Source organism: Schistocerca americana, chromosome 1 (genome assembly GCF_021461395.2).
Source record: "Schistocerca americana isolate TAMUIC-IGC-003095 chromosome 1, iqSchAmer2.1, whole genome shotgun sequence".
In the NCBI taxonomy this organism is placed as follows: Eukaryota; Metazoa; Arthropoda; class Insecta; order Orthoptera; family Acrididae; genus Schistocerca; species Schistocerca americana.
This window is the reverse complement of record NC_060119.1, coordinates 655,523,184-655,545,961: the sequence shown is the minus strand read 5'-3', so window position 1 is coordinate 655,545,961 and position 22,778 is coordinate 655,523,184. Positions and strand designations below refer to the sequence as shown.

The following is a 22,778-nucleotide window of genomic DNA, read 5'->3' as shown; positions in this document are numbered from 1 at the left end:
GTTCATTAGGGCCTTGTAAACCATTGTATGCCATTATTTTCAACTCCTGATGCATAGCCACTGTGCTGACAGCACTTTGGGACTCAAGATCTTTACTGATCATTTAATTCATTCCAACTTGGAGATCTCTTACTTGAGAAAGCAGTAGAAATGCAGAGCTGTGATTACCTGAGACTTTCACCAACACTAGATATATTCCATTATTTTCTGGTGAAAGATACATCTCCTTTCATGCTACTTATTGTGTTAATCCTGATGATTTGAATATCTTCCAGAACATTTAGAAGATACATTTTTTCTTTTCTTAGTATATTTAGCACATCTGCCAATGTTCTTATTATTTTAAATGAAATTTGTAGTAGCAGATCATCTCTTATTGCAGTTTATTGAATTGTGGAAAACACTGTATTTATGAAATCCACTGAGGCAGCACAGTGCACACAGGACTCTGATTTGGAAGGACACGTATTCATATCGACATTTGACTGTCCAAATTAAAGTTTTCTTTGGTTAGCTAAACTGCTGAAGGCAAGTACTGAGATGGTCCCTATGAAAATGATGTGGCTAATTTTCTTTTCCAGTCCATGCTTGTGCTCAGTCTCATTGCTAATGGGATATTAGACCCACATCTTCTTTCCATTTTGCAGTGGGTTCATTTAGTACATGGCTCTGTGATATGTCACTTGCTGTAACCACAATTGTGTAATTGAGTCTAACATTAGACACATTGCTAAGGATGCTGCTCACACTAGCATGAAGATCATGTCACTCTTTGAGTGATACAATAAGCCCTGAATAAAACATTTGGTCGAATGTGTTGATACAAATGTAGTAAAATTTCTGAGGGGAGATGAATGTTCACACATGGGTATGATTTATATATTGCCCATCACTTGGTCAAATCATAGACATCATGTTTTACATCTGAATGATTCCATCAATAGGCAACATTCATCCCATCTTCATGATTTTCAGTATGTTTCCTAGACATTTTTAAGGCAAATGCATATAAAATACAGAGATACAGAATAAATATAGTTAAAAAAAAAAACCTTCTAGCAGAACAAAATACAGTAGGTTGGATTGGACCAAGGACATTAAAGAAAATGCATTTAGTGTCTTAACATCAAAACATCGTAAGCCTCATTAATAAAAGGGAAGAACTTCTTATATCATTACAGTAAAATGAAAGAATAGGTGGAATTTCAGCAGATTTGTTATCCATATCAAAACATCATATGGAAACAACTGAAATTGAACAGGTACATCTTGATGTGTTGTTGTTGTTGTCTTCAGTCCTGAGACTGGTTTGATGCAGCTCTCCATGCTACACTATCCTGTGCAAGCTTCTTCATCTCCAAGTACTTACTGCAACCTACATCCTTCTGAATCTGCTTAGTGTATTCATCTCTTGGTCTCCCTCTACAATTTTTACCCTCCACGCTGCCCTCGAATGCTAAATTTGTAATCCCTTGATGCCTCAGAACATGTCCTACCAACCATTCCCTCCTTCTTGTCAAGTTGTGCCACAAACTTCTCTTCTCCACAATTCTGTTCAATACCTTCTCATTAGTTATGTGATCTACCCATCTAATCTTCAGCATTCTTCTGTAGCACCACATTTTGAAAGCTTCTATTCTCTTCTTGTCCAAACTATTTATCGTACATGTTTCACTTCCATACATGGCTACACTCCATACAAATACTTTCAGAAATGACTTCCTGACACTTAAATCTTTGCTCGATGTTAACAAATTTCTCTTCTTCAGAAACATTTTCCTTGCCATTGCCAGTCTACATTTTATATCCTCTCTACTTCAACCATCATCAGTTATTTTGCTCCCCAAATAGCAAAACTCCTTTACCACTTTAAGCGTCTCATTTCCTAATCTAATTTCCTCAGCATCACCCGACTTAATTCGACTACATTCCATTATCCTCGTTTTGCTTTTGTTGATGTTCATCTTATACCCTCCTTTCAAGACACTGTCTATTCTGTTCAACTGCTCTTCCAAGTCCTTTGCTGTCTCTGACAGAATTACAATGTCATTGGCGAACCTCAAAGTTTTTATTTCTTCTCCATGGATTTTAATACCTACTCCGAATTTTTCTTTTGTTTCCTTTACTGCTTGCTCAATATACAGATTGAATAACATCGGGGACAGGCTACAATCCTGTCTCACTCCCTTCCCAACTGCTGCTTCCCTTTCATGCCCCTCGACTCTTTTAACTGCCATCTGGTTTCTGTACAAATTGTAAATAGCCTTTCGCTCCCTGTATTTTACCCCTGCCATCTGTAGAATTTGAAAGAGAGTATTCCAGTCGACATTGTCGAAAGCTTTCTCTAAGTCTACAAATGCTAGAAACGTAGGTTTGCTTTTCCTTAATCTATTTTCTAAGATAAGTCGTAGTGTCAGTATTGCCTCACGTGTTCCAAAATTTCTGCGAAATCCAAACTGATCTTCCCCGAGGTCGGCTTCTACCAGTTTTTCCATTCGTCTGTAAAGAATTCGCATTAGTATTTTGCAACTGTGACTTATTAAACTGATAGTTTGGTAATTTTCACATCTGTCAACACCTGCTTTCTTTGGAATTGGAATTATTATATTCTTCTTGAAGTCTGAGGATATTTCGCCTGTCTCATGCATCTTGCTCACCAGATGGTAGAGTTTTGTCAGGACTGGCTCTCCCAAGGCCGTCAGTATTCTAATGGAATGTTGTCTACTCCCGGGGCCTTGTTTCGATTCAGGTCTTTCAGTGCTCTGTCAAACTCTTCATGCAGAATCATATCTCCCATTTCATCTTCATCTACATCCTATTCCATTTCCAAAATATTGTCCTCAAGTACATCACCCTTGTATAGACACTCTATATACTCCTTCCACCTTTCTGCTTTCCCTTCTTTGCTTAGAACTGGGTTTCCATCTGAGCTCTTGATATTCATACAAGTGGTTCTCTTTTCTCCAAAGGTCTCTTTAATTTTCCTGTAGGCAGTATCTATCTTACCCCTAGTGAGATAAGCCTCTACATCCTTACATTTGTCCTCTATCCATCCCTGCTTAGCCATTTTGCACTTCCTGTCAATCTCATTTTTGAGACGTTTGTATCCCATTTTGCCTACTTCATTTACTGCATTTTTATATTTTCTCCTTTCATCAATTAAATTCAATATCTCTTCTGTTACCCAAGGATTTCTACTAGCTCTCGTCTTTTTACCTACTTGATCCTCTGTTGCCTTCACTATTTCATCCCTCAGAGCTACCCATTCTTCTTCTACTGTATTTCTTTCCCCCATTCCTGTCAATTGTTCCCTTATGCTCTCCCAGAAACTCTCTACAACCTCTGGTTCTTTCAGTTTATCCAGGTCCCATCTCCTTAAATTCCTACCTTTTTGCAGTTTCTTCAGGTTTGATCTACAGTTCATAACCAATAGATTGTGGTCTGAGTCCACATCTGCCCCTGGAAATGTTTTACAATTTAAAACTTGGTTCCTAAATCTCTGTCTTACCATTATATAATCTATTTGATACCTTCTAGTATCTCCAGGATTCCTCCATGTATACAACCTCCTTTTAAGATTCTTGAACCAAGTGTTAGCTATGATTAAGTTATGCTCTGTGCAAATTCTACCAGACGGTTTCCTCTTTCAGTTCTCTCCCCCAATCCATATTCACCCACTATGTTTCCTTCTCTCCCTTTTCCTACTCTCGAATTCCAGTCACCCATGACTATTAAATTTTCGTCTCCCTTCACTACCTGAATAATTTCTTTTATCTCATCATACATTTCCTCAATTTCTTCATCATCTGCAGAACCAGTTGGCATATAAACTTGAACTACCGTAGTAGGCATGCGCTTCGTGTCTATCTTGGCCACAATAATGCGTTCATTGTGCCGTTTATAGTAGCTTACCTGCACTCCTATTTCTTTATTCATTATTAAATCTACTCCTGCATTACCCCTATTTGATTTTGTATTTATAACCCTGTATTCACCTGACCAAAAGTCTTGTTCCTCCTGCCACCGAACTTCACTAATTCCCACTATATCTAACTTTAACCTATCCATTTCCCTTTTTTAATTTTCTAACCTACCTGCCCGATTAAGGGATCTGACATTCCACGCTCCAATCCATAGAATGCCAGTTTTCTTTCTCCTGATAATGACGTCCTCCTGAGTAGTCCCCGCCCGGAGATCCGAATGAGGGACTATTTTACCTCCGGAATATTTTACCCAAGAGGGTAAAAACAGTAAAGCTGTATGCCCTCGGGAAAAATTACAGCTGTAGTTTCCCCTTGCTTTCAGCCGTTCACAGTACCAGCACAGCAAGGCCGTTTTGGTTTGTGTTACAAGGCCAGATCAGTCAATCATCCAGACTGCTGCCCCTGCAATTATTGAAAAGGCTGCTGCCCCTCTTCAGGAACCACACGTTTGTCTGACCTCTCAACAGCTACCCCTCCATTGTGGTTGCACCTACGGTACAACCATCTGTATCACTGAGGCACGCAAGCCTCCCCACCAACGTCAAGGTCCATGGTTCATGGGGGTAGAAGAAAGGGAGACAGGCTGTAAAAGCAGAAAATGGAGTTATATCCCAAGCCCTCCAGGTTAATGAATATGGTATCAAACAGCCCTTTGAATGCTGTCCTACAATAGTGTATCAGGAAATACACAAGCTTGTAGTAATGACAGTTTACAGGTCATCAATGGGAATATTTTAAGTTTTATCACATTAGTGACATACCTCTTGTCAGGATGGAGTCTTACTTTTGTAACAGAAAGCAGAGGGTCTGATTAACAGACTGACACAGGCATGAAAGTAACCTCACTATGGGGGAACATAATATGTGGATTCTTACAAGAATTGATACTGGGCCCACACATGTTTTTACAGACATAAATTCTCTTCCAAAGACTTCAAAGGGTAGTTCAAATATTTTAATTTTTGCTAATGAAACAAGCAGAATCCAGACTCGACCTTAGCATTCACATGGTAGTTTATTAGCCATAGAAGTTGGTCATAGCTAACAGTTTGTCTTAATCTTACAAAGACTGATATTATGTAGTTTCAAACAAGCAGCAATGCTTGCATCAGAAGTAGACATTAATAGTCACACACTATTTATTGTTTATATGGGATAAAGAGTAAGTTTAAGATTTCCTGTTCTTTTGTTAATATACCCTGACTTGTTTCACATGCCTGACTGGTGGCTGTTCTTGGTAGGATCGGTGGGACATTATAATTGATTGAACAAATTAATGGTAAATGAGAAACTATCACACTGATAGTCATTAAACTCCACTGGCAGATGGTACAAGAAAGACATGGTGCATCACATTATGATTTACTGTTAAATTTCTGGGACAGTATATTCCTAAATGAGACAAAAAGTATCTTACTTTCTCCTATGTGAAAATCATGAAAATTCCATGAAGATAAAATCAAAGAGATTTGAGCGTACACTAAGGCTTACCAAAAGCTGTTTTTCCTGTACATCATTTGCAGATGAAATAGGAAAGGGGGAGAAAGTGACAGTGGTACACGAATTACCTTCTGCCACACACTGTAAGGTGGCTTGCAGAGTATATAGATGTAGAACTGGATTTTCCTCTTAGGCTTCATGGTTGGTAACTTTATGCACTATCTTTATGTTGATTTAAATAAAATAAGTTAAATTTATAATGTTTGACATAGAAAATCCACACTACATAACTTGCTAGAAAACAGAAAATGTGAATTGAACTGAATAGCTTCATTTATAATCCCCTCTTACATTGTGCATATGAATGCTGACACACAGTATTAAAAACAGTTAATATGCTTGAACTAATGTACCTCAAGAATTTGATATCTGAGGAATTATTCTTTGTGATTTTTGTGGCTGAGGTCTAAGTTACTGCATCTATGAGAGTCATTCGGAAGTAATGAATTCTTTTTACAGAAATTTTTATTTGGCATAATTAAACAAAACTGTATTTTACATACAGTTTGATACACAACTTACTTTTCTACATGGTCACTGTTCAAATTTAGGCCTTGTTGTACTGTTTTACCAGCTTTTCTATGCCTTCTGCACTCAGTTGTCAACAACCCGTTGAACCACTGATCAACTGTTTCTATAAGTTCATCACAACTTCCGTAGCTTCTTCCACTCAAAAAGTCTTTCAATTTGGGGGATAAATGATGATCATTTGGTGCTAAGTCCAGACTCTTAAGGCGGATGTTGAAACATTTTCCACTGAAATAGGTGAATCATGTCCTATGTCCCTCCTGCCCCATGCAGATGTGCATTATCATGAAGGGCAATGATTCGACTGGTTATCATCCTATGCTGCTTATTTTTAATGGTGTGACCAAGCTGTTGAAGGGTCTGACAGTAGGCCACTGCACTTATGGTGACAATATGATTCAAAAAGTCATCACAATCATTTTCATAGTGACTAAAAAATTTCAGTGCAGCTGCCATTTATTTAGTTGTGTGTTCATCTTACAAAATTTGAGGAACCCACCTAGCTCACACTTTTTTTATAGCCCAGATGTGCATTAACAATCTTGTACAACACAGTTCTTGAAATGTCTGGAAAGAATGAGTGTAGCCCACTAACTGTGAAAGACATTTCTTCTTTGATTTTTGTTTCAGTCTTTGCTTTGAGTCCGTCAGTCATCACTGAGGGCCAGCCGAAGTGATCTTCTTTGTGAATATTCTTCCATCCGTCATTAAACATGATACACCACTTCTAAACTGATTGTTCATTCAATATATTACCATAAACCTCAGTTACCTGCCTATAAATTTCAATGAGTTGGACTTCTTGCACATTCAAAAAACAGATAGCGCTGTGCATCTCGCACTTGGTGAGGTTGTCAGTTTTGTTACTGAGCGAGATGACACAGTGGTTAGCGTGCTGGATTCACAGTCGGGAGGATGACAGTTCGAACCTGCATCCGTCCATCCTAATTCAGGTTTTCCATGGTTTCCCTAAATCACTTTAAGTAAATGCCAGGATTTTTCCTATGAAAGGGCACGGATGACTTCCTTCTCCATCCTTCCCTAATCTGATGGGACTGATGACCTCGCTGTTTGGTACCCTCCCCCAAATCAGTCAACCAACCAATCACTTTTAAAATTCCACACTGAGAATATAAAATCTTATTGTATCATAACAGCCCCCAAACTGAGGTAGATGAGTATAAAGATCAGTGGTCGGCCAGTGATGGTGGTGGGGAGACATGGTCACAAGTCAAAACAAATCATTCTTTACTTTCCGAGTGATACTCGTGTAACGAAATTTATTAATTTTAGTGGAGTGCTAAGTGAATTTATTTTATATTCCTATGAGTAAAATTTATTGTCCCATTGACAAAAATTTAATGTCCCATTGACATTCAAAATACTAGGAACTGGGAATTAGATCACTTTTAAGGAGAGGGGAATTATTATCTTGAGATTTTCTTTTAAGAAATAATTATGATGTAACAATATCTTCTTGTATTGCTTACCACATCAATCCACAGGTAGTTTACAGTATTTTAAAAATCATAATATCTTCTTACATTTTCTGGTGTAGTGCATTTTCCTAGAAAATGAGAGAGAGAATATGTTTTGAAAAACATTGTAATAAAATCCATTTTCATCCTATGACTACCTTCAGGGCACAATAATTGTGTGCACCTCTACATTGTGTCGACTGAATACACAAATCATTAGATGTACATGTTACTTAGAATTAATATTTTTATAGGATGAGTTTATTTACTTTGTAAATTAGATAGCTTTCATCGATTGAATGTTTACTTGGTTCCTATTTGTGAAACAGCTCACACTATTGAACTGTTGTTTTCCTCTGTGTTAGGAACACTGCTATTACAGTTGGGAGATGTTGGGAAAAAGTTCTATCTTGAAAGGGAAGAATCCGTAGATAGCCTGGCTGATGCTGCAGCTGCTCACTGGAGCTCACGAATGGAACAGGTAAAGTGTATATCTTATATAGTATCCTTGCAAAATCTCATATAGTAAATTTTCTGTATAGAGCACATGCCAAAATTGGAAGGTTTCTTCTTTGATATTCCACCTGCCTTGCAAGATTTGATAAAAACAGACAAACTAGAATCAGTATAAAGGAAGTGCTCTGAATAGAATTTTAATTATTTGTTGATAAGGGTACTGTTCTATCTTTTGCACAGTAAACTGTTTCTGATTTAAATTCTTTGATATTATTGTTGCACACATTATTCATTTTGACTGTATGTTATCTGTTGCATGTTTGAGTAGTTCTGTACTGGCCAATTAATTACACATGTACCTAAATTTCTTATACTTTGTTCCTGTGTACTGCATATATATCTTAGCAATTTAGTGAGTGAAAAAGATGTGGAAACATGTTAGCTGGCAAGAAAATGGAAGTGGGTAAATATGCATTTAGGGGAAGTGTTGGACAGGACATAAGCTTTTGATGTTGCCAGAATGTGTTACAGAGTGATACATTGACAATGTGAGATATGAAGTACCTGATAAGTTAGAGCACCTACTTCTCTTTCTGCAGGTCTGAAAAGACTTAAGGCAGTTTTGCCTTAGGAGACACACAATTCTTATATCTCTGATGTGTGATTAGTGTTAATTCCCAAAGGAGTCAGCTAGAAATACTGGCAGACCTGGTCAATATTTTATTCCATTTGCTGGTTAGCATTGCCTAAATTCAATTTTTTGACACTAGTGGAATGTGATGGAGCGCCAATTCATATTATTTTGGAACTAACTGAAGACTGGAATTACCGTCATGAAATTTTTGAGGTCTTCATCGCTTCCACAATAGGTGACAGTTTGTAGCTTCACAGAGGAGAAATAAATTAATAAACTATGTAGTGTCATCATCTGATATCAAACTGACCTACCAACAGTAGCTAGATTATCTGCCTAGCATATCAGTGGATTCAAGGAATTTTTTATTTGCACACCCACAACTCCTGCAGCTGGTAATATGTACTATCAAAACTCAAGCAGCTGCTTCTTCACGTTTCACCTCACCATTGGACCCAGTTCCTGTCTTTCCGTGGTATCACTGAATGTTGAAACCACAGGCTGACCAATAAGCCACAGAGCCAAACTTCCCTCTGGGATAATGCTAACAGGAGGCTCTGAGACAAAAATCATTATGTCTGATCAGGCGCGGCTCGTAATTAAAGGCTCTGAGGCGGAGCCGCCCCAAAATATATGTTAAAGTAAGTTTCGCAAGAACGTATTACATAATTTAAATTATCAGGGCGAATTTCGCATTTTTCCCGTTCCGATTAAAATAACGACGGTCAACATTTTTGGAACTGTTTGTATCGATAGATGTTTTCCGAATGGTTAGTAGTGTTTAGGCTGCGCCTTGAAACGTCCGTAAGCTGCATGTAGTAGCGGTTTGGGGGCGTGGCTTCTACAAAGTACTGCTCTTTATGGGCGACCCGAAGGCTCAGAGCTTGCAGCCTAAGGGTGTCGTACCAACCACCACATATTTTTCAGGTTCCACTATCTATGTAATAAAGGAATGTAGAGTGGCCGAAACTTCGCTATCCAATCTCTGTCTCTGCATATTTCTACTACGCTTCGATGCGTCATTAATCGACATTTAGTATTATTGTTTTGATAATGTTTTACATAGTTGTTTTGTTTCTGCTATTGGCTATTTTATCCACATTTAGAATATGTTTGCAAATATCCCGCCAGAGTGCACTACACTACAGTAACGTACCAGTACTGCCATCTAGCGAGAGTTTCATAAGTGGTTAGAGGACAAAACGCGCGAAATTTGTCCCGTTACTTTACCTTCCTTGCTTGCTGATGCTGACTGCTTTTGTTGATACCGTGTGATATTAGCAAGTTTCTTTTTCGGAGTATATTTTGCAGGATTTTAGTGAGTTTTACTTGCTGGTGAATACCTGCAACATACCGCGAGTGTGAAACAAGCGCAATATGAATTCAGTGTGCAAATTAATAGGTAAAAACTTGGAACACGGCCATAGGATGAAAGTGAAAGAACTTGGTGCTTCCAGACCCGCATTAAAGATCTCTCCGAAACGCGTCTTTTCATATGATTTGCTGCAAAGTATCAGAAAATGCAATAATGACGTATAAAAACACTAACCAAAGATTTTAACACGAAGTTAGCTTCTAATGATATTTAATACCTGATTATAGAAGATACAGTACGTAAAATTATGGGTAGAGCGTGATCTGCCCACCCCCTCCCCCTGAATTCTTAGTTGTTTACGTCAGACTAATCTGTAGCGTAACCCGAGGTCTATGTTGGCTCTGATCAATAAATGCCACAGCCTTCCCCCGTATAGAAACCACGAGCCGCGCCTGTGTCTGATGCTATTAAAACATTTTTTGCTTCTGCTACTACTTCCTCCTCTTCTTATTGTTCTGCAGTCAACTAGTAAATGATCCATTTGTGAGGGTTCCATTGGTCTTAGTGTGTTTTTAATCAGAACTTTCACTTCTACCAGATGATCTTCATGTTCCAATCTATACTTTCAATAAGAGAGGCATATTGACAATAATAACGATTGGTTTATTCCCTCAAAGTACAATTCTAGTTTAGTATGTAACTTGAGAACTTGAGTTTTATCAAAACTATCTCATTTTTAAATAGATATCTTTCTTTTTTACCTACATTATACATCATTATTTATTTCATGGCTCCTCCACGGAACCTTGCAATCGGTTGTACTCCATGACAAAGCATACTGTACTGCACACTACAGGCAAAAGCTTGTGTTGACGTCGGCAAGCTGAATGGAGTTCCGTGACTGCTGAATGATGCCCAGTAGGGCCTCAGACATAACAATACCAAAAACCTACAGAATCATTTCAACAACCCTAACCAATACATTAAAACTTTGTTTGAATAGGCCATTGCTGAATCTTAACACAGGTGCTCATTTATGCCCAACTTGAAGAGTATCCCTGTACACTCATGCATTGGAGCTTCAGTTTTGCATATGTGGGATTCATTATATGTCCACTAGTTTAGCAATGATGCAACTGATAGTGAACAAAGAAGAGAGGATACAAACTGCAGACTAGCAATAGCAAGGAAAGTGTTTCTCTTTTTCAGAAATACTTCAACATCTAATACAAGTTTAAGTGTTAAGAAGTCTTTTCTGAAGGTATTTTTTGGGAGTGTAGCGTTGTATGGAAGTAAAAAATGGATTATAAACAGTTCAGATAATAAGTGAAAAGATGATTTAGGAATATATTGCTACAGAAAATGTTGAAGATTCGATGTGTAAGTCAAATAATGAATGAAAAGGCTTTGAAGAACATTTGGGGGGGGGGGGGGGGCAGAGGGAAGAGCATCAGGGAACAACTTGATTAAAAGAAGAGATTATTTAATAGGACACATTATGAAATATCAAAGAATGGTTGATTTGGTTATGGAGAGAAGTGGAGAGGGAGGGGGCTGGGTGTAAAAACTGTGTAGAGAAACCAAGGCTTGACTGCAGTAAGGACAGTCACGTGAATGTACCCCCTCAGTCCAAAAAGTTTCGAAACTGGATTACTAACAAATAGAGAAAAGTCAAGATGGCAGTTTAAACGTTTCAGGTGGTGTTCTGTATAGTCTCCCCCACTTGAGTACATTGCACAAAACAGTCATACAGTCATCTGAAATTGTCAGAAAAGTCCTCCTTTGGAATGATGATCAACTTGCGTGTCACATTGGCTTGAATGTTGGTTATGTCATTGACCCATATGTGAACATCTGCACTTTGTCATTTTGTGGAAGATTCATATTGATAACACTAAGTCTTATCACCTGTGATTAATTTTTCAGAAAAGAACTGTCTGCATGTTGAATTTTAATGAAGTAGTGGCAGGCTTCCACGTTACTGCTTTTGCCTGGGAGTCAAAGTGTGTGGGACAAGTTTTGGACACATTTTTCCCTTATTCAAAACATTCTGGAGAATGCCTTGAACACTTGATTGAAGGCTGTTGCTCCATTGAAATCTGTGATGTAACAGTACACAATGGCCACACTTCCACTTCTCAATACTGCCTGCTCACAGCTGACTGGTCAAATGCACATATGTTGTTTACAGTTGTTATTTCGACATGCCACTATAAATATTGTGCTGATGGCACTTACATGCCAAGAATATAGAGCCATTTTCAGGACTTTTAGGGGTGGATGGGGTACTTTGCTGTAGTTATGCAGACAGCTTTCGCAGGGTATACTAGCATGGAGAGCTGAATAAAATCATTTTTAGTAATGAAGATACCAACAAGTAGTACTACTACTGCTACTACTACAACTGCTTCTCCTCCTCCTCCTCCTCCTCCTCCTCCTCCTCCTCCTGAGATCACGTGTAGGTGCCATAAGAGAACTCATTTTCTACAGCATGGATTCTTTTCACAGGCTTCAAATGGCAAATTAAGTAGCAATTTTGAGATTCATCTGGTTGAATATTAACTCGTGACATGCTGTACAAGCTTCAGTTTTATGATATATTCATAATGTAGACAAACCTGGTCATAACAAACACTGAACAAAATGTTTATAAAATTATTGCTAATTATTGTTATTGCAGAGATATAATATAAATTATAGACATGGCTGTTACAGTGAACATTCTTGTCATTCTTAAAATTAACAGAGATATTCAGTCCTTGTATGTTTGTAAAATTTTTTAGACAAACAATTGCAATCACTTTCTTCCTGCTAGTGTGGGGACTACATGTGATGCTCACTATCATTATTAAGGCATTAAAAGCATATGTGCAATTCTTGACAAATTGATCAAATTATTTTTACAAAATACTATTGTACTTCATGTGCAATTCAGTTTTTCAACTATTCACATAATAAAAATTATATCCTCATACCTTAGTACGAAAGTGGTGCAGTGCATATGTATAAGAACTGTTCCCTCAAATGTGTTATAAATGTGGCTTATAATCAGTCTTTACACACAGATGACACACTGCTTAGGAAGATATTAGATACTTGGGATATACTTTTCTTGGTTTCTGCTGCAACTATGTTGAGTATTAACATGTTTTCACTCTAAAACTATGTATGTACTCTGATAGTAGCCTCCTCACTGTGTGGGTGGAGTGTAGTTGGGATACTACCATCTCAGATCGTCGCTGTAACCAATGTTTCTGTAATTTTATTTTCTTTAAAACAAAAGAAGGGAAATGGCTAGGTTAAAGTTAGATACAGTGGGAATTAGTGAATTTCAGTGCCAGGAAGAAGACGACTCCTGGCCAGATGAATACAGGGTTATAAATACAAAATCAAATAGGGGTAATGCAGGAGTAGGTTTAATAATGAATCAGAAAATAGGAATGATGCGGGTAAGCTACTACAAACAGCATAATGAATGCATTATTGTGGCCAAGATAGATACGAAGCCCACGCCTACCACAGTAGTACAAGTTTATATGCCAACTATCTCTGCAGATGACGAAGAGATTTATGAAATGTATGATGAGATAAAAGAAATTATTCAGATAGTGAAGGGAGATGAAAATTTAATTGTCATGGGTGATTGGAACTCGATAGTAGGAAAAGGAAGAGAAGGAAATGTAGTAGGTGAATATGGATTGGGGGGGAAGAAATGAAAGAGGAAGCCGCCTGGTAGAATTCTGCACAGAGCATAACTTAATCATAGCTAACACTTGGTTCAAGAATCATGGAAGAAGATTGTATACATGGAAGCAGCCTGAAGATACTAGAAGGTGTCAGATAGATCATATAATGGTAAGACAGAGATTTAGGAACCAGGTTTTAAATTGTAAAACATTTCCAGGGGCAGATGTGAACTCTGACCACAATCTATTGGTTATAAACTGTAGATTAAAACTGAAGAAACTGCAAAAAGGTGGGAATTCAAGGAGATGGACCTGGATAAACGGAAAGAACCAGAGGTTGTAGAGAGCTTCAGGGAGAGCATTAGGGAACGATTGACAAGAATGGAGGAAAGAAATACATTAGAAGAAGAATGGGTAGCTTTGAGAGATGAAATAGTCAAGGTAGCAGATGATCAAATAGGTAAAAAGATGAGAGCTAATAGAAATCCTTGGGTAGCAGAAGAGATATTGAATTTAATTGATGAAAGGATAAAACACAAAAAAGCAGTAAATGAAGCAGATAAAAAGGAATACAAACGTCTCAAAAATGAGATTGACAGGAAGTGCAAAATGGCTAAGCAGGGATGGCTAGAGGACAAATGTAAGGGTGTAGAGGCGCATATCACTAGGGGTAAGATAGATATTGCCTACAGGAAAATTAAAGAGACCTTTGGAGAAAGGAGAACCACTTTCATGAATATCAAGAGCTCAGATGGAACCCAGTTCTAAGCAAAGAAGGGAAAGCAGAAAGGTGGAAGGAGTATATAGACAGTCTGTACAAGGGTGATGTTCTTGAGGACAAATATTATAGAAATGGAAGAGAATGTAGATGAAGATGAAATGGGAGATGTGATACTGCGTGAAGAGTTTGACAGAGCACTGAAAGACCTGAATCGAAACAAGGCCCCGGGAGTAGACAACATTCCATTAGAATACTGACAGCCTTGGGAAAGCCAGGCCTAACTAAACTCTACCATCTAGTGAGCAAGATGTATGAGACAGGCAAAATACCCTCAGACTTCAAGAAGAATATAATAATTCCAATCCCAAAGAAAGCAGGTGTTGACAGATGTGAAAATTACCAAACTATCAGTTTAATAACCCACAGCTGCAAAATACTAGCATGAATTCTGTACAGACAAATGGAAAAACTGGTAGAAGCTGACCTCATGGAAGATCAGTTTGGATTCTGTAGAAATGTTGGAACACGTGAGACAATATTGATCCTATGACTTATCTTAGAAAATAGATTAAGAAAAGGCAAACCTACATTTCTAGCATTTGTAGACTTAGAGAAAGCTTTTGACAGTGTTCACTGGAATACTCTTTCAAATCCTGAAGATGTCAGGGATAAAATACAGGGAGTGAAAGGCTATTTACAATTTGTACAGAAACCAGATGGCAGTTATAAGAGTCGAGGGGCATGAAAGGGAAGCAGTGGTTGGGAAGTGAGTGAGACAGGGTTATAGCCTCATCCTGATGCTATTCAATCTGTATATTGAGCAAGCAGTAAAGGAAACAAAAGAAAAATTCGAAGTAGGAGTTAAAATCCATGGAGAAGAAATAAAAACTTTGAGGTTTGCCAATGACATTGTAATTCTGTCAGAGACAGCAAAGGACTTGGAAGAGCAGTTGAACGGAATGGACAGTGTCTTGAAAGGAGGATATAAGATGAACATCAACAAAAGCAAAACAAGGATAATGGAATGTAGTCAAATTAAATCGGATGATGCTGTGGGAATTAGATTAGGAAATGAGACACTTAAAGTAGTAAATGAGTTTTGCTATTTGGGGAGCAAAATAACTGACAGTGGTGGAAGTAGAGAGGATATAAAATGTAGACTGGCAATGGCAAGGAAAACGTTTCTGAAGAAGTTAAATTGGTTAACATCAAGTATAGATTTAAGTGTCAGGAAGTCGTTTCTGAAAGTATTTGTATGGAGTGTAGTCATGTATGGAAGTGAAACGTAGATGATAAATAGTTTAGACAAGAAGAGAATAGAAGCTTTTGAAATGTGGTGTTACAGAAGAATGCTGAAGATTAGATGGGTAGATCACATAACTGTTGAGGAGGTATTGAATAGAATTGGAAAGAAGAGAAATTTGTGGCACAACTTGACTAGAAGAAGGGATCGGTTGGTAGGGCATATTCTGAGACATCAAGGGATCACCAATAAGTAAGTTTCTTCTAGTTTATTGTTTGTATTTCATATTCCAACTGAACAATCTTGCCTGGTGCACAAAGTATGTTAGTGTAAATCCTAATCCTCTCATTCTTGGTAACCGAGTGAAGTAAGGCAGTGGACTAACATTTGAGAGGAGTGTGATTGAAATCCATGTGTGACCATTTTTTTCTATGGTTTCTATAAAGTGACTAAGGAATAGGATATGGCCGATTTCCATCCCTATCCTAGTCTAGCCAATCTCCTCCTCTCCTCAAATCCCCTCCTTCTCTCTCTTTAAAACAGTGGAAGCTAAAATAATAGCATTTAAGTACATATTTGTGTTTTGCTGTGGCCTGTCATTGCCCACCATGTCATAACAAAGCTGTTAATTAAGCGCAATGGATTCACTATTAGTCACCCCCTTTAAAAAGAGTACACTCATCACTCTGGATCAACGTAGTTGGCATATAACAGGTATTGGCAGGAAAGAGGCACTGCATCAGTCGGTTGTATGGGATGAGTGCAGCAAGACAGGCCAGTGTGGAGAGGTGTTAGAGTGGTGAAAGGAAATTGTTTGGACATGCCCATGACCACCCATCAATGGAATTGCCCCATTCGTTGGTGAATAGACTGTTCAACATTCCTACAAAGAATGGAGTACCACCCCAGTCATGTAACAGGTCATAAGAACAGTGGTCATAAATGACAGGGACCAGAGAAAAGTCTCACACCTTGTCAACGACAATTAATTTCAACTCCTACAAGAAGTGCTGCTATTAGTGAATGCAGGTCCATCTCAATGTATTTATGAGTGAGCACTGCAAAGGGAATCTCTTCCAGTAGACATTTGGAGTATGATACATTGTAGTGATCACTGCTTACAGTGGCACATAAAGCATTATCTCTCAAATATGACAAGCAAAGTAGAAACCGGACAGTAGCAGACTGGAAGTATGTAATGTGGTCTGATAAGTTGTGGGTTTGCCATTTTTGAAATGACATGTAGTGTCAATTCACTGATGACTCAGTGAGGCATTTAAACCTGATTTAGGCCAGAAGTGGTTCTGTAGTGAACATTAACCACAGTGTTTATTTCATCAACCTCAGTGACCGAGTGTTGCACTTTCATCTGCTTATTCATGATGAGTATGCCATGGACACTCGTTTTTTCCAAGATGACAACAGTCATATTCACACATATGTTGCTTGTACAACGAACACTCGGGCAGTCTGTTTCACATTGACTGGCCCACAAAATTGAGAACAACAGGTGAAACAGTATCAGTGTCTGTGTAGAGACAAGTATTAGTGATCATGGTATCATATAGCAAAGATGGTTACTGAAGTTAATAAATCCACAAGGAGGCTAGGAGAGTATGTATCCTGGAAAGAGCAGATAAGCAGTTGTTAGCATCCTACTCAGGCAATGAATGGCCATAGTTTAGTTCCAATGTGATGGACATAGATGAATTATGAACAAGGTTTAAACAAATTGTGAATCATCTCTGGAGAAATATGTGCTGCATAAGTGGATTAAGGTTGACAAGCAAATGCTAGTAGAAATACATGCATCTATAAGAAAATCAATGCATGAAGCATAGTACTATTCCACAGTCATACCATTGTGAAGGATCTTGCCAAGAACCCGAGAAAATTCCAGTTCAATGTAAAACCACTAAGCTTGTCAAAGGTTGCTATCCAGTCATTCATCGACCTATCTAGTGTGACAATAGAAGGTAGTGAAAGGAAAGCTGCAGTTTTAAATTTCGATTTTAAAACATCATTAGCACAGGAGAATCATACAAACTTACAGTTGCAAAGGTTCTCAACTGGAGGACATAGAAACAGTGAGTGAATGAGTTGAAAACAAATAAGCTGCTGTGTCCAAAAGGAATTCCAATTTGGTTTTACGAAGAGTACTCTCTGCCGCTAATCCCTTATTTAGTCTGCATTTATTGCAAATATCTTGCACAACACAAAGTCCCAAGTGACTGGAAAAAGCATAGGTGACTCCTATTTATAAGGAAGGTAAAGAAACAGACCTGAGAACTTAAAATTGTTATGCCACAGACTTCTTGAACATGTTCCAAGTTTGAAGATAATAAATTTCCGTGAGACATAAAGGCTTCTGTACACAAATCAGCATGGGTTTAGAAAGCATTGCTCATCTAAAACACAGCATGCTCTTTTCTCGCACACTATTTTGTGAACTGTGGATATAGGGCAGTTGGCAGATTCCATATTCCTAGATTTCTGGGAAGTGTTCGACATGATTTCTCACTCCAGACTTTTAATGAAGTTCCAAATGTATAAAATAGGTTCCCAGATACGTGAATTGCTTGAAGACTTCTTAAGTAATAGTTCCTAGTGTGTTGTCCTCTATGGCGAGTGCACACCAGAGGTAAGGGTATCATCAGGAGTACTCCAGGGAAGTTCTTGTTCTCTGTGTACATGGATAGCATGTGCAGCAATCTGCAACTGTTTACTAAGGTGCTTCAGTCATTGAGATATTGTAGATATGGGTTGATTTGGACAGAATTTCTATTTATTGTGATGAATGTCAACTTGCAATAAATGTAGAAAAATTTAAATTAATACAGGTGAGGGGGAAAAACAAATCTGAAATGTTCGAATATGTTTTTAGTGGTGTGCAGTGTGACACATTGAATAAATATCTAGGCAGAATGTTACAAATCAAACAATGAATCCAGGATGGAATTGGAGAATATTACAAAGCTATATGAAATGCAATGAGCACATAAGGATGGTAGTAAGGAAGGCAAATGTTGAGCTTTGGTTTATTGGGAAAGTTTTAGGGAACTGTGGCTGATTTACAATGGAGACTGTATGTAGAATACTTGGGCAAACCATTTTTGAGTACTGCTCAAGTGTTGAGGACCTCCACGAGGTCAGATTAACAGAAGATATCGAAGAACAGGCATTTGCAGCTAACAGCAGAATGATTCTACTGTCACCAGCGTACATTTCATGTAAGGATCGTGAAGGCAAGATAAATCAGTGCGTCAATGGAGGCATATATACAGTCATTTTTCATCCATTTTCATATGGAATAAGAAAGGAAATGAATAGTAGAGTGGTACAGGCTGCCCTTCATTATACACCATACGATGGCTTGCAGAGTATGTATATAGATGCAGAATGTAGTAATCAATATCAACACAATTTGGTAGTTTGATGGGTCTAATCATCAATGATTTCCTTGCCGAATTGAGGTCATTATCAAGGTTAGATATAGTGTTCCATTGTATTATTGTGATTTATCTTGTGGTTTATAATTTTTGTCTGATGTGCTTATTGTATGATGTTGTATGGGCTATGCTGAAAGGTGGAATATATAGAGGGCAATGCAAGGGAAAGCAGTATTATAGAAAGGGAAGAGGCAATGTTATAGAAAGGGAAGTGGTTCTAGATTCATGTGTGTTTGGAGATATGATAATGTGAGAAGAATTTGACAAAGCACTGAAAGACTACAGTAGGAATAGGTCCGTGGACTGTGCGTGACAAGTTACTAAGATCCTTTTGAGAAATAGACATGAAAAAAATATTCAGCTTGTGTGCAAGACATATCAGATAGTTGATGAAATACCCTCACACTTCAGGAAGTATGTAAAAAAAGTCCTTTTCCAAAGAGGGAACATGCTGACAGATGTGAACGTTACCGAACAATCAGTTTATTAAGTCATGGTTGCAAAGTACTAACACACATTATTTACAGAAGAATGGAAAAAGTGGTAGAAGTGAACCTCGGGGAAGATCAGTTTGGGTTGCGTCAAAAATTTTGGAACATGCGAGGCAATACTGACCCAACGACTTATCTTAGACAGGTTAAGAAAAGACAAGCCTACATTTAGAGCATTTATAGACTTGGAGAAATCTTTGGCAGTGCTGACTGGAATACTCTCTTTGAAATAATAAGATAGCTGGGGTAAAATAGAGGCAGCTAAAGGCTATTTACAATTTGTACAGAAACCAGATAGCAGTTATAGGTGTGGAAGATCATGAAAGGGAAGTAGTGGTAGACAAGGGAGTGAGGCCAGGTTGTAGCCTATCTCCAATGCTATTAAGTCTGTACATTGAGCATCAGGGAAAGCGAAGAAAAATTTGGAGAAGGAATCAAAGTTCAGGGATAAGAAATAAAGCTTCGAGGTTTGCTGATGAGACCGTAATTCTGTCAGAGACAGCAAGGACTTGGAAGAGCAGTTAAATAGAGGATTTAAGACCAACATTTACAAGAGCAAAACAATGAAAATGGAATGAGTTGAATTTCATCGGGTGATACTGTGAGAAATAGGTTAGGAAGTGAGACACAAACAATAGTAGATGAATTTTGCTACCTGGGCAGTAAAATAAATGATGGTCAGTGAAGTAGGGGGGATATAAAATGTAGACTATCTATAGCAGGAAAAGCATTTCTGAAAAGAGGAATTTGCCAATATCTAAACTCAATTGAAATTGTAGGAAGTCTCTTCTGAAGGTATTTGTCTGAAGTTAGCCTCGTACAGGAATGAAATGTAGACAATAAGCAGTTCTGACAAAAATGGAATAAAAAAATCTCAAAAATGGTACTACAGAAGAATGCTGAAGATTAGGAGGGTAAATCATGTATCTGATCAGAAGGTATTGAACAGAATTGGGGAGGAAAGAAGTTTGTGGCAGGAATTGGTCATTAGTACTCATTCTGAGACATCAAGAAGTCACCAATTTAGTAATGGAGGGAAATATGGGCTGTAAAAAAATAGTGGGAGATAAGAGATGAATACAGTGAGCAGGTTCAAAAGGATGCAGGCTGCAGAGATGATACAGTAACATGCAGAACTGCATCCAACCAGATGACGACTACAACATGCATCTGCTACTAATCCATTATTTACGTTAGTTCTCCTTCTGTACAGGAAACATATTAATTTTTTATAATGAGAGTATTCCACATCTATTTTGCTCTCTCTCTCTCTCTCTCTCTCTCTCTCTCTCTCTCTCTCTCTCTCTCTCTCTCCCCCTCCCTCCCTCCCTCCCTCCCTCCCTCCCTCCCCACCCTCTCCCTCTTTTTCTTTCTTTCATGACACATGCTTCTGATCTACTTTCATTTAACTTTTTGCCTATATTTATTTTGCGGACTGACATTATCATTATCACCATTCATGCCAGTTAGTCAGACTGTGTTTTCTAATTAAGCCTTTCTCCTAGAATATTGTTGCAGAGAAACTATCAAATTCTTGCCTTTTACTGTCTTGAAATTACATACTTATCAGTAAAAAAAAAAAACTACGAATTTCTCTACAGCCTGGGCCAGCTCTTGTAACCGCAACACCTGATCGTAACGGAAACCCTGGGGTTAATGGCAACAGCAATAGCACTGCTGACCCATATTGGTCCATCAGTATTGAGCAGTTTCTAGCCACTGTACTAACAGGCCAACCAATAGTTGAATTCTTCAGCCAACGGACATCTTTGGCAGATGGAATAATGCGTCTCCGCGGCCGTCGCTTTAATAGGCTGCATAGTCTTACTGTTTAAATGAGATAAACATTGTTTTTGTACAGTGGAACAGCTTTTCTAAGGCAGATGTAGTGGCCTGTGTTAGTGTACATGTTTTTATAAAACAAATAATTGCAAGTGTATTTTATAATGCTGGTAATAGAAATTTGTATATTTGCTGTATTGTGGTAGTAGCTGGTAACAAGTCACTGAAGGCTTCCTTGGCAAACAAGATGGATAACTTTCCATCATACTGGTATTTATTTTTGTAAAACACACACACACACACACACAGAGTTTTGGTCATTTTGCTGGAATCAGTTTATATTTATAAAAATCATTGTGTGATATCAGAATTCGGATATTACAATTAAAGGGCTCCAGGTGGTCCCTTAAAGGTTCATTAATGCAGATATAATACAACATATTGAGCTCTGCTCTTATATGATTTACATGTACCTGGAGAAAACTCATTTTCCTGGTACATCCAGTGCTGTTTGAATTGTGAATATTGACTATTTGATTTACTGACAATACTGGTCACTGTATAAAATCCCAGACATGCAGAAATTGTATCAAGTCTCTGTAAAAGTAAAATGAAATTTATAGAATTGCTAGTAGTTTAAAAGGCTGCAGAAACAGTGTCCAGTTTGTCAGGGTGTTAGTTTGCATTATTGATTCTTTATGGTGATGTGATATCTTAATTACATTAATAGATCACTCAAAACTGGGATTCTGTCTTAACTGTACACTTCTCCTATGTAACCACATGTACACACTCTGTTACTTCATTTATAGTAAATAAAAACAGTTATGAGATACACTTATTAGCATAAAAGGTGCAGACATTAGCATGTACATTGCTATAAACAAAATACCCTTGGTGTTTAAGTTGTTGGAGTAGTAATCCAAATGTGAAAACGTTTTTGTTTTTAATATTTGCTGATAGAGAGTCATTCCAGTTTCTATGTGCAGAGAGAGGCAGACTGAGAGAATGTGTAATAGTAATTAACTACAGACAATAGTGCTTCTGTTGAATGTTTAGCTCTTTAGGCCTAAGGCCATTAATGGGCTCCTTTTTTTTTTTTTTTTTTTTTTTTTTTTTTTTTTTTTTTTTTTTTTTTTTTTACTTAAATTCTCACATTTTTTGTTCTACTTTCTCTTCAGAATTCTCAATAGCATTTTATTTTTGTTTCATAAGCTACTGTTGCACCTTTTGTGACATCAAGTGGGCCATTTCTTATTTTTATTTAGAAATTTAGATTAATTTCTGTGATTTATTGCATTCAGTTTGTGTATGTGTATTATCATTCATGACTTATGGTGAAGACTGCAGAGAACCTTGTATTTAAATGATGTCAGTGATGTTTTTGCTAAAACTTAAGTGATTAATGAGTGTCCCATCTGTACATAACAGCAATTTAGAATGGTTTTAATGCATGTATGTAACTTTTCCCTGTATTGAGCGATATGAAATGATTAACTTGTTCCGTTATAA

At 37.7% G+C, this 22,778-nt stretch overlaps 1 protein-coding gene across 2 annotated transcripts in view; it reads left to right on the top strand.

Annotated features, from left to right (window-relative positions):
• LOC124608258 (TBC1 domain family member 9) overlaps positions 1-22,385 on the top strand; it is a 164,539-nt gene extending 142,154 nt beyond the window's left edge. For both annotated transcript variants that reach the window (XM_047139973.1, XM_047139972.1), the window contains exons 21-22: positions 7,855-7,970; positions 21,086-22,385. In XM_047139973.1, the coding sequence (XP_046995929.1) occupies positions 7,855-7,970; positions 21,086-21,319 (350 nt within the window). In that variant the 3' untranslated portion in view covers positions 21,320-22,385. The remainder of the gene's footprint in view (positions 1-7,854; positions 7,971-21,085) is intronic.
• Positions 22,386-22,778: the final 393 nt, after the last annotated feature.